General features: G+C 56.1%; 1 protein-coding gene across 5 annotated transcripts in view; it reads right to left on the reverse strand.

Annotated features, from left to right (window-relative positions):
- Positions 1 to 1,438: 1,438 nt before the first annotated feature.
- The window catches only part of LOC116943573 (mitogen-activated protein kinase kinase kinase 1-like), a 76,393-nt gene continuing 59,819 nt past the window's right edge, over positions 1,439 to 18,012 (reverse strand). For 2 of the 5 annotated variants that reach the window (XM_076065019.1, XM_076065012.1), the window contains 9 exons: positions 17,355 to 17,739; positions 15,171 to 16,754; positions 14,200 to 14,355; positions 12,301 to 12,456; positions 11,728 to 11,890; positions 10,629 to 10,760; positions 9,924 to 10,066; positions 8,717 to 8,848; positions 1,439 to 8,274 (listed from right to left, as the gene is read on the reverse strand). In XM_076065019.1, coding sequence (XP_075921134.1) covers positions 8,128 to 8,274; positions 8,717 to 8,848; positions 9,924 to 10,066; positions 10,629 to 10,760; positions 11,728 to 11,890; positions 12,301 to 12,456; positions 14,200 to 14,355; positions 15,171 to 16,754; positions 17,355 to 17,739 — 2,998 coding nt within the window. In that variant the 3' untranslated portion in view covers positions 1,439 to 8,127. The remainder of the gene's footprint in view (positions 8,275 to 8,716; positions 8,849 to 9,923; positions 10,067 to 10,628; positions 10,761 to 11,727; positions 11,891 to 12,300; positions 12,457 to 14,199; positions 14,356 to 15,170; positions 16,755 to 17,354; positions 17,740 to 18,012) is intronic. The other 3 variants (XR_012941086.1, XR_012941085.1, XM_076065018.1) reach the window with 3 other exon arrangements.

Consider the following 18,012-nt stretch of genomic DNA (forward strand, 5'->3'; position numbering starts at 1 on the left):
CTATACACTACTATACACTACTACACACTATACTACACACTACTATACACTACTACACACTGCACTACACACTACAACACACTACTATACACGATACTATACATTACTACACACTACTATACACTGCACTACACACTACAACACACTACTATACACGATACCATACATTACTATACACTACTATACACTGCACTACACACTACAACACACTATACACGATACTATACATTACGATACACTACTACACACTGCAACACACTACAACACACTATATACGATACCATACATTACTATACACGGACTCTCGCCAGCGTTCTCCTGCCTGGGCCGGCCCCGGGGCCTACGCCCAGTTTATTACGACTAATATTGGTCGCGGAACGAAGAGAGTGTTCCAGACGGACGCGGAAAAGCGCATCTGAACGCGTCGCGCGAGGACGATGCGGTGACCACCGTCTGCGTTCGACGGCCGGAGCCGAAAGCCGCCGCCGCCGCTGCTGCCGTGTTATGAGTGCGGAACTAATAACAGAATAGCATTCGGTAGTGTACAATGCATGTGATAACTACCTGGCGTGGTGGTGGTGGTGGTGGTACATCACGTGGTACGCGTTGTCGTGTTAAACAACAACTTCGTCTTCTTTGGTTCTTTCGGTAAAGTCACCACGTAGAATGAGAAAAAAATCATAAAATAAAAAAATAAAATTCTCACTTCTCTCAACCAGCTTAAAAGACGCTGCGAATCTTAGCAGCGTTCATTGTAGCGCTGACGTCCCGACAGGTTTGTTCCTTTAACCTGAAGAAGGCAGCTTTGTGTTGTGGCCGAAACGTCGTGAGAATTTTATAGTTTTATTTTATTATTTTATTGTCATTCTACGTGGTGGTGACTTTACAGAAAGAACCAAAGAGGATGAACCCTTGCAGTCACGAAAGCTTTAAATCGAAATTCAACAACTTCTTGTTACGGTAAAGCAACGGGGGCAGCACGGTTTAACAACGCGTCGTAGCAGCAGCAGCAACAGGCTTTCGTGACTACTATCAGATCGCGTAAATATAAATGTGTGCGTCGTTAAACCCGCCACCACCCCGACACAGCCAATAAGTTAAAGAGGGGGGTGGGCGAGGTTTGTCACGTAAACAAATCGTGGCCAAACGAGTTACGAGTTTAGCACCACCAGCGTGTTGGAGAGGAAGGCCGCTACAGAGTTTGTGGGATTACTCTCCAACACACGAAGGGTGGAGTGCTGAACTCGTAACTCATGGGGCATGTTGCGTTTAACTAATTGGCTGTGGTCCGGTGGCTGGGGTGATGTTTAACGACGCACATTTATACTTAGGCCAACTAATAAACCCCCCTGCCAAAAAAAAAACCCCTTATGGATTATGTGGCGTCTGCTGCCGCTGCTGGCCAGGCAATCCAATCGGAACAAACCCGAACATCGTCTCGATGTTTATATATTTTTTTATTACAAAGTCACAGGTGGAACAAGGTGTGTCTGTGTGTATGTGTGGCGGGTGTGTTCATTTTTTTTAAAGAGTATACAAATCTGTAAAAAGGACATTTACTGAAATATTTTTTTAAATGACTTTTGTACTCTCTTAGCGTAGGGAGAAAACCGATTGCAAAAAGTTACGATTTTTTTGTCTTATAATATATAATAATATACAGTATATACGCTGTATAAAAACACGACAACCAGCAAGGTGGTTTATATATAATAGGCGCGCGTGTATATAGGAGGGGTTAATGACGTCACGGTCAAACGGGGTGGGGACAGAAACGTCGACGCTACTGTGACGTCGCTGGCGACGATCAGCACGTGATGGAAGTTGTGGGGGGGGGGGGCGGGTGCGAAGGGTGGGGGGGATGGGGGGAGGGAATGAGGGGGTAGAAATGGGGGGAGGGAGGTGAGAGATGGGAGGGGGAGGTGAGAGATGGGGGGGGGGGGAAGGGCAATGGGGGGCGTGGGAATGTCCAGAGAAAACTTTGGTAACAAACTCGCGCGCGACAAATGGCGAGGTAGCTTCAGAGACGCGCAACACAGAGATGGGGGGGGGCTCCCCCTCCTCCCCCCCTCGCCCGCACCTCCCCACGCTTGGCATAGGGAGTGGGGGGGGGGGTCGACGACACGTACAACACTCGGCTGGAAAGAAAAACTTAAACGCTAAAAACCACTCCTGCAAACCTTAAACCGCGTGAACGGAGATATTGAGACTCCAACAGAAGGGGGGGGGGGGTGGGGGGGGGCGCGGGTGTGGGGGGGGGTTCGGGAGTTGTTGAGTTCCCCATCGATTTATAATTTCTGGCCGGGGGGGGCGGGGCGGGGGGGGGGCATGTGGATGCATCGATGGTGAAACAAACAAAAACAATCTACCGCAGGGGGAAACGCGGACGCTACTAGCGACCGTGGTCATCGTGACGACGCCGACGACTATGCCGACTACTGCGATAATAATCGGCGGACGAAACAGCGGAGGAAAGCAAAGACGACGCCAAGGGCGCGAAACTCAAAACCACTTCGATTACAGTGACGACAGACGCACACGCGCGTTGGAGAGAAGAGTGCAAACCAGATAACCCACAACGTACTCTTTGGCTCTTTCGGTAAGGTCACACAGGTAGAAATAGAATTAAACAAATCACGACGTTCCGGTCGCAACACAAGCGACCTTCATCGGGTGGAACAGCCACAGCAAGAAAGAAGTGCTCGCGTATTGCTCGTGTTGCGATCGAAACGTCGCGATTTTTTTAAATTTTATTTCTACCTCCGTGACTTTTGCCGACTGAACCAAAGAGTGCGTGTCGTTAAACCCAGCACACACACACACACACGACACCGCTCACACACCACGCAACACACCACACGCGACGAATTGGCACGTTCTGTTTCACGTGCCAAACCTTACCAATTGGCCGTGTCGGGTGGTGGCGGGTTTAACGACACATTTATATTTACGCGATCGAACCCCAAAAAAAACCAAATCTGTATTATGCGACCTATATCTCGACGCTGCTAGCCTAGAAGCCCTGCGCCGCTCGCTGTCCCGTCTCTCTAGTCGCGTAAGTTTGGAATGGGGGGTTGTTGGGGGGGGGGCGACGAACGTGGAGCTGAGAGACGAAACGGCGGGCCGCTCAGTTGCGGTAGCCGCGACGCGACGTGAATTAAAGCATTTCTGTTTTTCTCTCACCAACATCACCGTAGGCGCTCCAACGGGACAAACCCCCGCTGGAATTTGGGGACGCGAAACTTCCTACCCGCCAACAAGACGGCGACGGCGGGTTTCGCGGACGAACAAAGCGGACCGCGACACAAACTCCAGCAACGCCGAGAAGACGCCGATTTTCAAAAGTGCTTCGATGTGGAACAGAGGGGCAGAGGAATGTTCCGTGGCGGCCCGGGCGTACATCGCCACGACGCTTAAATGGAACGTCTCTCGTCCAGACTGCTACCTTGATGACACTTCACGTGACCACCAAGGATACGGAGCGCTACCTTGAGACACTTCACGTGATCACCAAGGATACGAAGCGCCTCCTTGATGACACTTCACGTGACCACCAAGGATACGGAGCACCTCCATGATGACACTTCACGTGACCACCAAGGATACGGAGCACCTCCTTGATGACACTTCACGTGACCACCAAGGATACGGAGCGCTACCTTGATGACACTTCACGTGATCACCAAGGATACGGAGCGCTACCTTGATGACACTTCACGTGATCACCAAGGATACGGAGCGCTTCCTTGAGACACTTCACGTGATCACCAAGGATACGGAGCGCCACCTTGAGACACTTCACGTGATCACCAAGGATACGGAGCGCTACCTTGATGACACTTCACGTGATCACCAAGGATACGGAGCGCTTCCTGGAGACACACGTGATCACCAAGGATACGGAGCGCTTCCTTGATGACACTTCACGTGATCACCAAGGATACGGAGCACTTCCTGGAGACACTTCACGTGATCACCAAGGATACGGAGCGCCTCCTTGAGACACTTCACGTGATCACCAAGAATACGGAGCGCCTCCTTGAGACACTTCACGTGATCACCAAGAATACGGAGCGCTTCCTTGAGACACTTCACGTGATCACCAAGGATACGGAGCACTACCTTGAGACACTTCACGTGATCACCAAGGATACGGAGCGCTACCTTGAGACACTTCACGTGATCACCAAGGATACAGAGCGCTACCTTGAGACACTTCACGTGATCACCAAGGATACGGAGCGCTACCTTGAGACACTTCACGTGATCACCAAGGATACGGAGCGCTACCTTGAGACACTTCACGTGATCACCAAGGATACGGAGCGCTACCTTGATGACACTTCACGTGACCACCAAGGATACGGAGCGCTACCTTAAGACACTTCACGTGATCACCAAGGATACGGAGCGCTTCCTTGATGACACTTCACGTGATCACCAAGGATACGGAGCGCCTCCTTGATGACACTTCACGTGATCACCAAGGATACGGAGCGCTACCTTGAGACACCTCACGTGACCACCAAGGATACGGAGCGCCTCCTTGAGACACTTCACGTGACCACCAAGGATACGGAGCGCTACCTTGAGACACTTCACGTGATCACCAAGGATACGGAGCGCCTCCTTGATGACACTTCACGTGACCACCAAGGATATGGAGCGCTTCCTTGAGACACTTCACGTGATCACCAAAGATACGGAGCGCCTCCTTGAGACACTTCACGTGATCACCAAGGATACGGAGCGCTTCCTTGATGACACTTCACGTGATCACCAAGGATACGGAGCGCCTCCTTGATGACACTTCACGTGACCACCAAGGATACGGAGCGCTACCTTGATGACACTTCACGTGATCACCAAGGATACGGAGCGCCTCCTTGATGACACTTCACGTGACCACCAAGGATACGGAGCGCTACCTTGATGACACTTCACGTGATCACCAAGGATACGGAGCGCTACCTTGAGACACTTCACGTGACCACCAAGGATACGGAGCGCTACCTTGATGACACTTCACGTGATCACCAAGGATACGGAGCGCTACCTTGAGACACTTCACGTGATCACCAAGGATACGGAGCGCCTCCTTGATGACACTTCACGTGATCACCAAGGATACGGAGCGCTTCCTTGATGACACTTCACGTGATCACCAAGGATACGGAGCGCTTCCTTGATGACACTTCACGTGATCACCAAGGATACGGAGCGCCTCCTTGATGACACTTCATGTGACCACCAAGGATACGGAGCGCTACCTTGAGACACTTCACGTGATCACCAAGGATACGGAGCGCTTCCTTGATGACACTTCACGTGATCACCAAGGATACGGAGCGCTTCCTTGATGACACTTCACGTGATCACCAAGGATACGTAGCGCTACCTTGAGACACTTGACGTGATCACCAAGGATACGGAGCGCCTCCTTGATGACACTTGACGTGATCACCAAGGATACGGAGCGCCTCCTTGATGACACTTCACGTGACCACCAAGGATACGCAGCGCTTCCTTGAGACACTTCACGTGATCACCAAGGATACGCAGCGCTTCATTGAGGCACTTCACGTGATCACCAAGGATACGGAGCGCCTCCTTGAGACACTTCACGTGATCACCAAGGATACGGAGCGCCTCCTTGATGACACTTCACGTGATCACCAAGGATCCGGAGCGAGCGCCAGTCGCTCATGGTGACGGACGTTCCGTGGAAGCCGACCGTGGTTTTGTTGCCTCCCTTGCTCGGAAAATAATTGCCGCTCGTTTGGGGCGTCGCTGACAAACCTCAGCTCCCCCCTGGTTTAATCATCCGGTGAACATTAGCCAAATCCTGGCCAAACCCGTAAAGGTTTACAGCGACTGGCCGCGAAAGAACCTCTAGCAAAGGTCTCGCAGATCTCGGTAGTTGCCCTCCTCCCGCTTGGAGGATCCCTTAACAAACGCTCGTGATGGAGAAAAGACATTGCTCTCTCGACAGTTAAGGGTTCGTCACTATTGCTTGAGGAGGGTGAAGTCCATTCGCGCAATTGCATAGATTTAAATTCTAGCCCTTTTTCTTAATGCAGAAGCTTTAAAAAGAAAGCGGTACAATCGTGTGTTTGTGTGTGTATATAAAATGCACTTTACAAACGCCAACACGGTGGGGGGTCTGGCCCCCCAACAGCCGAGAGCCACGCACGGAGAGAACCTCGCTCGCCCTGAAAACGACGCGAAGGCTCGGGAGGATGGAGGTGGACCCCCCCCCCCCCCCGTCTCTAGAATGAAAAAAAATCATAGCCAACGGGAACCTCTGCAACCTTTGCTAAGAGACTGTCTCTCTCGCTCTCTGTCTTCAACGTAGGTGCTATAAATGTCCAAACGATGGGCCACTTTGTTGAGTGACTATTATTTTCGATGGCCGGGTCGCTTCTGAAAAATAAGTTAATGCCTCAGTGGGCTTTCCCTGGTAGGATGGGGATGGTTTAGTGTTGTCTTTGTCTTTGTTTAGGTGATTTGCTTCCCTTGTACTGTTTGCTGTTGTGACGCTCTTACCCCGCGCCCCCTCGAACTGGGCATCTGTGACAAAAAGAGCTTCATAGCTCATCGGATTCCTCCTGCAGTGTAAATATAATATTTATTTTGATTTAAAGCTTTCGTGACTGCAGGGATTCATATTCTTGGTTCTTTCGGTAAAATCACGTAGAAGGGAAACAATAAATTTAATAATAAATAAATATATAAAACAATAAAATTCTCAGGTGATGATTGCTTGTGTTGCAGTCGAAACGTCGTGAGAATTTTATTGTTTTATATATATTTTTTTTATTTTATTGTTTCCCTTCTACGTGACTTTACCGAAAGAACCAAGAATATAATATTTCTAATAAAAAAGATTTTATGACTGCAAAGGTGCAAAGCTGATCAACGACCGGATGCCTTCCTGACACCGGTTCCCCAGAGCCAACGGCGGAATGGATTCACTGAAAGAACGGCGAAAGTGAATCGGGGGGGGGGGGGGGGGGGGAGGGGAGTGGTGTATCTGTAAAGCCCTGCACGTGGGTGCCTGTGACCCGGGCACCTGTGGAGGAGGCAGCGAGGGTTGGTGGACCGCCTCGCCCAAAGAGGCTGCTGCGGGAGAGGGCTGAGGCTGAGTTCGTCGAGGTCAAGGCACACCTCCGATAAAACTACGGGCAAACACTCGTTTAAAAAGTAAATAAAATAATCGCTTTCGGCAGTCACGCAGAGTTTCTCCGAAATATTTAACGATTTCCCCCCCCCCCCACCTCTCTCTCCATCTCACGCTGCGCCAGGGAAGCGACCGTGACGAGGTGGGGAAGAAAAGTTTCCCCCTCCTCGTTCAGTTTTCTCAGAATTTACAAAGTTCGATTTAGGTCGCGGCTAAAAAAAAAAACGGAAATTTCACGCGACGCATCTTTTTGTTTCATGTTTGTCAAGATGCCTCCAACCCCCCCCCCCCGCCTCCTCCCCGGCCCAGTGTCATCAGGCAGATAAAAAAAAAACCTCAGACGACTGAACGACCCAGAGCTGTTCTCTCAGATCAGCTGGGCATCGCTCCCGTGTCCTCCAGAGTGAAACAAAACTCTGGCAAACCGACGTCAACATGAATGGGCAAAGCATCTTTTTTTTAAAAGGACAAATCGAATATTGACACGTTGATTTTTTTTTCTCTCTTCACAGGACACTAAAAACACGGACCGCTCACCTTTTGTCCTCGAATGAGGGCAAAAGAGAGTGAGACCGCCAGAGAGAAGATGTGTGAGGTAGTGTACTGGGAAAGCCACTGGCTCCTGCATCTGAGACGGGCAGGCAGCCAAGCAAGCAGGACCGCTGGGCAGGCAGTGTCGGGGGTCAAAGGTGAACGGTGGGCACCGCCCCCCCCCCCCCCCTTGCCTGACTGGGTGCTTCAGTGAGGGGGGTGGTGGTGCTGGTGGTGGTGGTGCTGGTGAGCGGTCACCACGTCCAGAAGAGACCGGGTGCCTGAGTGAGGATGGTGCTGGTGAGCGGTCACCATGTCCAGAAGAGACCAGATGCTTAAGTCAGGATGGTGATGGCGAGTGGTCACCACGTCCAGAAGAGACCGGGTGCCCGAGTGAGGATGGTGCTGGTGAGCGGTCACCACGACCGGAAGACCGGGTGCTTGAGCAGCTCCCGAGTGGGTGGCCGGTCCAGCGGCTGGATCTCCAGGCAGCGCAGCGCGATGTCGCGCAGGCCAGGAGACAGGTGGGCCGGGATGGCGGGCGGCGTGGATGCGCTCGCGATCTGCGGTGGGGTAAGGGTGGGGAGCGGCGGCGCCGCGGTTAGCGGCGGCGCAGCTACCAACCCCGCGCCCCCCCCCCCCCCGAGTTTGATTCCCGCTCACGGCCACCACCGACGCCGGTGACGATTATCTGAACCGGTCCTGGGCCTCCCCTAGGTCGACTCGGCCTCACATGAGTACCCGGTGCGGTGCGTAGTAAACATCGCCACTGGGGTGAGGGGCAAAGGCGATGGTGCCGGCTACCCACCCACCCACCCCCTCGCGTGTGCCGTGGCCGGCCTTCAATAGGTGCTGCTCGCTAACAGCACTCGCCCCAACAGTCTGGTCAAGGCTATACACAGGGTGGGGGGTCTTTGTCTTTGTGTACGCAACGTGCAGCGGGGGGGGGGGGGGGGGGAGTTGGCTCCCTCCCTCACTCACTCACTCCCCTGTCCTCCCCCTCACCTTGAAGATGAGAGCCAGGTGGTTGGAGTGCTTCTCGGCATTCCAAGGAGGCTTGGCTCCCGACATCTCGATGACGACGCAGCCCACGCTCCACACGTCGCAGCTGCGCCCATACTGCTGCCCACGCAGCACCTGCACGGTGGGTGGGGTGGTGGGGGGAGAGCAGCGGAGGGGGCAAGGAAACAAAGTAGGCATGTAGAACTTATTTTCTTTGTCGGGGAGCTAAAGCCACCGCAGCATTTACAATTCGAGTTGGCGTGACATTTCGACAGTAATTACAACGGGCAGCAGCATCAGGCGACGGCCAGAGTTGTGGAGAAATCCTCCTCTTGTTTCGTTCTTAAATGGACGGGGGGGGGGGGGGGACAAATGTGATGTCGTCACTTGTGAACCAATCAGGTGTGAAGGCCAGAGAGGAGCTGGTTAATGTACACCTATAAATGACAATGGATATCCATTAACGGTTGGGTTATTAGTCATAGGGCAACCAACATACATTATGCATGCACACCACTGTCTTTCGTTGTTCCCACCCCCCCCGCCACAACCTCCGATTAGCGCGGTTGACAATGGTACGGTACACATAGGTAAATACATAAATAAAAAATGTTGTTCAAAGCGCTTTAGCAGCGTTGCAGACAGGAAAACGTGGGGCCAGCCCGTCCGGTTCGGTGTTCCGGCGCCCCCCTGTGGCAGTGCGAGGGTGGCTCGGAGACGTTAACTACCTCGCCTGGTATACAGGAGGTCGTGGGTTCGATCCAGACCCGGACGATGCCTGCTGTATGTTTGGTGTTTGCGTGTCTCTCTCATCATCATCATCACTCACGGTGGCTCGGAGATGTTAACTACCTCGCCTGGTATACAGGAGGTCTTGGGTTCGATCCAGACTCGGACGATGCCTGCTGCTGTATATTTGGTGTTTGCGTGTCTCTCTCTCTCTCTGCCCCTGGTGGTCGCGTGGATTTTTATCCGTGTCCTCCGGTTTTCCCCCTCCACATTTAGGAATCGACATCACGCGTTGTGGAGGATTTGGCTGCAACTATAAATTTCCACTTCGTTGGAGCCATCATTTGTGATAGCCAGGTCGCTTCTGAAAAAAAGAGCCACTATGTAGCAGTTCTCAGTGGGGCCCTGGTAAAGTAAACAGTTTAGTTTTAGTTCAACAGCTTCAGTTTAATCGTAGTTGAGTTGAGTGTGTGGCCGCTACCTCTGGCGCCATGAAGGCGATGGTGCCCAGCAGCTGTCCCTGAAACTCCCCGGCACCCGTCCCCTTGGACGCAAGGCGGGCTGCAGCCCCAAAGTCTGCAATCCTCAGCCGCTGGCCCGTGCTGTCGATCAGCAGGTTGGCTCCTACGTGGGGGGGGTTGAGGAGAGGTCGTAGGTCAAAGGGGGGGAGGCGGCAGCAGGTCAAGGGGTCAGCACGGCAAGTGTGGGTCCAAATTTTTAATAATTATTTTATTCTGTAGGAGGAATCCGATGTGCTGTGAAGCTATTTTCCTTGTCCAGTTGGGGGGGCACGGGGGTCAGAACATTATAACAACAAACAATTACAAAAAAAAAACACTTTAGGGGAGTGCAAAGTGTAGGAAATGAAAACAAATCACTTAAAAAAATAACAAATTAAACCAAATTATTGTTGTCTTACCAAGCGGCCTAATTTCAGCTGTGGGGCAGGGTGGGGTGGATGGATGGGTGGGGGGAGATGGGGGATGAGGGTGGGGGGGATGAGGGGGGGGGAAGCGATGGTGGTGGCAATGAGGGGGGAGCCGGGGGATGGGTGGTGGGGATGAGTGATGGGGGAGATGGAAATGGAGGAGGGGGTGGTTTGGGGGAGGGGTGTTGGGGGGGATGAGGGGGGCAGCCAGGTGATGGGAATGGGGGGGATGAGTGATGGGGGGGTGGGGAGGGGCACCTTTGATGTCTCGGTGGATGATGAGGTTCTCGTGGATGTAGGAGAGGCCCCGCAGCAGCTGCTCCACGTAGTTGAGCAGCACGGGCTCCTTGAAGGGGCCGTACTTGTTGAGCAGGTGAGCCACCGAGCCACCTGCGATGCCCCAACGGACGTGCGGGGGTGGGGGGGGTCACAGGGGTCATACGGGGCAACCGCCACTCGTCGTTTCTTATTCACGATCAGTTTTAGATCGCGTTAATCTCATCCGATTTTATGTTTCTATGTAGAGAGCGCGCCCTTCACTGGAGGCGCTTCGCATAGCTTACCGGAACGGTGACGCAGTACGGAGCCATGCGTGTTGCATGTGTGTACGCATGTTGAACTTCTTTCGCACCGTACGTAGCCAACGGTGCTGATCGAGGGGTGCGAGGGGGGGAGGCCAACAAACTAAACACAAAAAGCACCTCTAAAGAAATGAGGTTGTCAATCTAGATGATGATTTAAAAGTGGCATAGCTCTCGGTGGCTTCCTAATGTCGGAAGGAAGAGCGTTCCAGACGGCCGCAGAAGCGCATCTGAAAGCACCGCGTGACGCGGTGTGCGAGTCCAAGGGGTGGTTCGGAGATGTTGACAACCTCGCCTGGTACGCAGGGGGTTGCGGGTATCGATCCCGACCCTGACAATGCCTGCTGTATATTTGAAGCTTGCGCGTCTCTCTTTAAAAGTTGCATAATCTTCTGTAGACGTAGATGCCACTGGCTCTTCTTACTACCACCCTCAACACTTTCACCACTGTCACGCTTCTGAGACACGACGGTGGTTGATGATGTTGGTGAAGAGCCACAACACAACACATCAACAATAGACGATGGCGGTGGCCCCAAGGCAGGAATGCTGGGTAATGACACCGAACAACAACCACCACCGCCACACCTATTGCACCGGCGGTTCAGCTTACATCTCTCGGTTCCGAACAGGCAACTGCACACACGGACCAGGATTTGTTAGCATCTCTGAACGTTCGTAAGTCGCGATAGCGGCAGCTCAGTAGAGCTGTGCCTTTTATCTGGGGTAGCATTGGTTGATCTATATATATATATTTTCTTTCAAGTGCTACCCACCGGCCATCCACTCGATGAAGAGGTTGTAGTTGCTCTTCTCGCACGTGGCACCCAGCATGCGCACAATGTGGGGGTGGTCCAGCCGGCTCATGAGGCGGATCTCCTCGCGCAGCGTTTGCACCACCTCCTCCTGCTCCGACGCCGTGTTGCGCACGTACGTCACCTGGCACGCGTACGTACGTACGTAAGGTGCGTTGAACTTCTTTTGCGCCGTACGCAGGCCGACTGTGCTAATCGGAGTGATAAAATATGAAGATAACGGCACCAAATGAAGGCAGTGCTGCGCAGTTACGTCACCTGCCACTGTTAAGGCCATCCGGGGCGCGTGTGTGTGTGTATGCATGCGTCTCTCATGGCGCTTTACTTAACAGTCCGTTAAGGGTATACGGGGAGCGGAACTTGTATCTGCGTGTGCGCGAGTCTCTCACAGCACTCCTTGAACGGCTGGTGCCGCTCCACCTGCGCTACACCACGTGCGTCCACAGCGCTCATCATCGTTATCCTCATCGTCACCACCATTATCATCGTCGTCATCTCCATCGTCACCACCATTATCATCGTCGCCCTGTGTACCTGTTTGACCGCCATGAGCGTGCCGGTGTCAACGTCCTGTGCCTGGAAGCAGGAGGAGAAGGCCCCCATGCCGATCTGCTGGCCCTTGAACCACTCGGCGCCCTCCCGGTACGGCTGCCGGGCCTTGCCATGGCCTGGGATCTTCTCCATCCCCTGCTGTGTGTACGTGTGTGTGTGTACGTGTGTACGTGTGTAATGTGGGGAGCGGTGGTGGAGTGGTTAAGCGCCCTGCGCCACGAACCCAGCGACCCGAGTTCCATTCCCGCTCACGGCCAACACCAGTGGCGATTATCTGAACTCATCCTGAGCCTCCCCTAGGTCGAGTCGGCCTCAAATGAGTACCTGGTACGGTGTGTAGTAAACATCGCGACTAGGGAGACAAAAGCGGCCGGGCGTGGTGCTGGCCACCCACCCCCTCGTGTGCCACAGTGCCGGCCCTCAGATGCTTGCTAACAGCACTTGCCCCAACAGTCTGTTAGAGGCTACACGGGGGATCTTTGTCTTTGTCTCCTTCGTAGGTGCTGTCGCTACTCGCTAACAGCACTTGCCCCGACAGTCTGCTAGAGGCTACACGGGGGATCTTTGTCTTTGTCTCCTTCGTAGGTGCTGTCGCTACTCGCTAACAGCACTTGCCCCGACAGTCTGCTAGAGGCTACACGGGGGATCTTTGTCTTTGTCTCCTTCGTAGATGCTGCTGCTGCTACTCGCTAACAGCACTTGCCCCGACAGTCTGCTAGAGGCTACACGGGGGATCTTTGTCTTTGTCTCCTTCGTAGGTGCTGTCGCTACTCGCTAACAGCACTTGCCCCGACAGTCTGCTAGAGGCTACACGGGGGATCTTTGTCTTTGTCTCCTTCATAGGTGCTGCTGCTGCTACTCGCTAACGGCACTTGCCCCGGCAGTCTGCTAGAGGCTACACGGGGGATCTTTGTCTTTGTCTCCTTCGTAGATGCTGCTGCTGCTACTCGCTAACAGCACTTGCCCCGACAGTCTGCTAGAGGCTACACGGGGGATCTTTGTCTTTGTCTCCTTCGTAGGTGCTGCTGCTGCTACTCGCTAACAGCACTTGCCCCGACAGTCTGCTAGAGGCTACACGGGGGATCTTTGTCTTTGTCTCCTTCGTAGGTGCTGCTACTCGCTAACAGCACTTGCCCCGACAGTCTGCTAGAGGCTACATGGGGGATTTTTGTCTTTGTCTCCTTCGTAGGTGCTGTCGCTACTTGCTAACAGCACTTGCCCCGACAGTCTGCTAGAGGCTACACGGGGGATCTTTGTCTTTGTCTCCTTCGTAGGTGCTGCTGCTGCTACTCACTAACAGCACTTGCCCCGACAGTCTGCTAGAGGCTACACGGGGGATCTTTGTCTTTGTCTCCTTCGTAGGTGCTGTCGCTACTCGCTAACAGCACTTGCCCCGACAGTCTGCTAGAGGCTACACGGGGGATCTTTGTCTTTGTCTCCTTCATAGGTGCTGCTGCTGCTACTCGCTAACAGCACTTGCCCCGACAGTCTGCTAGAGGCTACACGGGGGATTGTTGTCGTTGTGAATGTTGAACTTTTGTCGCGCACCGTACGTAGCCAAGCACGCAAACGCGACGCGACTCAAAAAACGTTTGCAAGCGCGCCCTTAGCCGGCGCTGTTCACGAGCCGAACGAGCGCCGGTGGCCATGGGAACGGCACAACATCGGCGAGGCATTTCGGTAAGCGGGTGTTTAAAATGAATTTAGGGGTTTTTGGTTTCGGCCAGGTAAGGCCCCATTGAGCTGCTATAATGTAGCTCTATTTTTTTCCCCTCCCATAAGCGATCTGGCCCAATGACAAACGATAGCTTGACGAAGTGGCTGGTATCCATCGCGTTGGGGGGGGAGGGGGGGTGAGGTGGAGGAGGGAGTTGCCCACACCTCGGTCTGCACGAGGATGATGTCGAGGGTGCCCACGGGCCGCAGCTGCGGGATGACTGGCAGCGCGTCCTGCGACGCCGACATGGCCATGACGATCGCCAGCGCCTCCTCCTCCTCCTGCTCCACCTTCTCCTTGCACAGCTGGTCCCGTTCCACCTGCGCCACATCGTCGCCATCATCGTCGTCGCCATCATCGTCGTCGCCATCGTCGTTGCCATCATCGTCGTAATCGTCAGCCATCAAACAAAAACGGGTCGCCGCCTCGCGCGCTTTCAAGATGCGCTTCTGCGGCCGTCTGGAACGCTCTTCCTTCCGATGTCAGGAAGCCACTGGGAGCTATGCACGGTTGAATCATCCAGGTCGAAAGCTCGTTTCTTTACAAATCAGTTTTCAATCGTGCATGTAAATAATCAAAACGTGTACATCGTCAAAACTAAACTGGAAAAAAAACTAAAATAAATAAACTTTATCGGTATCGACACTCCCACAAGGCCATGCGGGAGAGAGTACCATCTCCCCCCGTTCTGCCGGGTGAGAGTGAGTGGAGTTTGTTTGTGTGATCTCCCCCTGTTCTGCTGGGTGAGAGTGAGTGGAGTTTGTGTGATTTCCCCCCCTGTTCTTCCAGGTGAGAGTGAGTGGAGTTTGTGTGATCTCCCCCCCGTTCTGCCGGGTGAGAGCGAGTGGAGTTTGTGTGATCTCCCCCTGTTCTGCAGAGTGAGTGAGTGGAGTTTGTGTGATCTCCCCCTGTTCTACAGAGTGAGTGGAGTTTGTGTGATCTCCCCCTGTTCTACAGAGTGAGTGAGTGGAGTTTGTGTGATCTCCCCCCGTTCTGCCGGGTGAGAGCGAGTGGAGTTTGTGTGATCTCCCCCTGTTCCACAGTCTGAGTTAGTGGAGTTCGCGTGTTTTATATTATTTATTTGTGGTCCCCACGGTAAATATTCCGCAATGACGAACCGTTTAACCGGCCTCACCTCCTCGCGGTACGAGTCTCCCGGCTCCGCCCCCCCGTCCGGGCTCATCGTCATGGCGACCTCGGAGTGGAACGTCACGCCGTGACGACCGTCGCCGGCGCCCAAGCACACCGTCTCCGGCAGAGAGTCCTCCTCCTCCTGCTCCCCACCGTCGTCGTCGTCGCTCCGCTGCACCCGTCCCTGCCCCGGCGACGTCCCGCTGACACCATTCTGCAGCCACGAACCGACGCCGCCACCGGCGCCGGTGACGCCGGCGCCACGGGGCTCCTTGCCCGCAGGCTGCTTCGGGTCCCTGTGTTTGCCGCCGCGGTCTTTGCACTTGCGCCCGGATGCCTGCCGGGACGCGGTCTCCAGCACCGGCGCCGATCGCGAGTCCCTGCCGTGGCCCTCCGGCTCGCCCGGTCGTTCCTCTTTGGCGGCGGGCGGCGCCACCGACGCCACCCGGTGAGCGGTGCCGCTGGCGCCCCCCTGGCTCTGCGGCTGCTGTTGCCGGTGCTGCGACGCACTCGGCCTCTTCTGCCGCTCGGGGGAGCCGCGCTCCACGTGCGGCTTCACGGCGAGGGGCGGCGGCTGGGGCCTGGCGCCCGGCGCCGCTCCCGGCCTGCCGACGTCCTTCCACCCCGACGATGCCGCCGCCGCCGCCGTCTGCTTGCCAGCGCCCGGCGCCCGCCCCCTCGTCTCACCCGCCGCCTGCGAGCCACCGTGCCAGTCGGCGGCCGGCCTGGCTGAGCCAGCGCCTTTCTCGTCGGCTCCTCCGCCGCCGCCGCCGCCGCCGCCGGTTTCGGCAAACTGCACCAGGCTCGGGTACGACGCCGCCGCTGCTGCTGTTGCGCCGCCGCCGTCGTGCTTGACTGACGGCGTCGCCACTGCCGCCGGCTTGTTTCTCGCCGACGCAGGGCCGCAGTGAGCGTCGCCGGGCGCCGGTGGTAGCACGGCGCCGGCAGACCTGTCCGTCTTTGCGAGCGGGCCGTGGCTCCTATCCACGTGCTGCTGCTGCTGCTGCAGCTGCTGCGGTTGAGTCCTCGTGCCGTGCTGGCCGGAGTAACCGCACGGAGCGCTAGCGCCACCTGCTGCTCCCGCCGCTACGAGCGGCTGATGAGTCTTGGGGACGCCACCCGCCGCGACGGACGACGGCTGCCCCGCGGCGCTCGCCAAGGCCGGTGCGTCGGCGCCGGCCGCGGCGATGGCGACCGGCGCCTGCGCCGCGCCCGGCGCGCCGGGCTTCCCGTCCCGCGCGGCGCTCGCCGCTTTGCCGTCTTTGGGGGAGGCCCGGGGGGCGGACGCCGCCGCCGCCGCCGCCGCCGCCGCCGATGACGCCGAAGCAACCGCGGCATTCCTGGTGACGGCGCCCGACGCCGCGGCCACGGCCGTGTCGTAAAAGAGCAGCCCGGAGGCCGCCTCCGGCGCGAAAGGCGCGGGAGGAGGAGGCGGCGGCGGTGGGGGGAGGCCCCCCACCGCCGCCGCCCCCCCGCCGCTGCGGAGGGAGGCGATGGGGGTGGAGCGGGCGGTGCCCGCGGGGGAGTTGTGGGGGGCCGACGGCTCGACGAAGCCTTCGAATCGCCCGTCGCCCGCGTCGTCACGACCCTGCGGGGGGGCGGTAAGAGGGGGTGGGCGGTGGAGGAGGAGGGTCATTAATCTGGTGGCGCTCGCGACGCGTCCTGTTCGGCCAACGACATCGCAAATAAAAATCCGAATATTTAATTTATCCTGGAGAAATCGGAAATCTTCCCCCTGCCCCACCCACCCCCTGTGGAGCAGCATAAACAGACTGCCGGGGCAAATCCTGCACCAACACCCGCCATTCGCCATGAAGTGACACGTGAAGTGTCGAAGGTTCGCTGACAGGAGGTCTCGGGACAGACCCGGCAGGTGCCATGGTTTGGCTGCCAAGGTCGGCCTCCTCCACGGACGCCGATCTTGACACCTCTAGTACCAGTCTTCGGCAAGTCCACTCGGCTCCGCGTCCTCCCGTACCGCACCAGCTCCATCTGTTCTCCAGCCCATGCCGTGCAACGTTTAGCCCCCTCTATGCGGCCAAAGAGAAGCTGCTTGGGGCATGCGGTGGGCTGGGCATGCGGTGCTACATGACCCAGCCAACGCGGCCTTGCCTGCCGGAGGAGCTCACCAATGGAAATCTTACCTGTACAGGCACGCACGCACGCACACACGCACGCACGCACGCACCTGTATGCAGTCGAGGACGCCCATCTCCTCGGCCAGGCTCAGCAGCCGGCGCTGCAGGCGCGCCGTGCTCGCGTCGTGGTGGTGCGGCGGCGCGTTGTGCAGCTGGAAGAACGGCTGCTGCATCTGCAGCTGGAGCTGCGGGTGGTAGTGAACGTGCTGCTGCTGCTGCTGCTGCTGGCCCTGTTGCTGCTGCTGCTGCTGGTGCTGGTGTGGGTGGCTGCCCGTCTCGCCGAGCATCTCGACGAGCCGCTGGTAGACGTGGGGCACCTGCGCCACCATGCGGGCGGCGCCCAGCACGACGCGGCCCGACACCTTGCCCACCACCGAGTGGGAGCTGTCCAGCGACTTCAGCGTGAAGTTCAGCAGGGACAGCAGCTTGTCATACCTGCGGAGTAGGGGGGGGAGGGGGGTGGTGCCTTCGTTAACTCAGGAAACGGACAGCGCTCCCCCCCCCTTCCCACCGCTCCTTCCCTCGCACTCTGACCTGTACAGGGCAATGCCCTCAGCACCCCCCCCCACCTCCCAAAATCTACCCCCTGCCCCCCACCCACATCACCTCCCTCCCACCTCCCCCCCTCTGACTTGTCCAAGGCGATGCACTACACCCCCCCCACTCCACCCCCAAAACAAACAATTATCCCCCTTATAGCCTTTTACA

Source organism: Petromyzon marinus, chromosome 1, assembly GCF_048934315.1.
Source record: "Petromyzon marinus isolate PM22_M1 ecotype Great Lakes invasive population chromosome 1, UKy_Petmar_22M1.pri1.0, whole genome shotgun sequence".
Taxonomy (NCBI): Eukaryota; Metazoa; Chordata; class Hyperoartia; order Petromyzontiformes; family Petromyzontidae; genus Petromyzon; species Petromyzon marinus.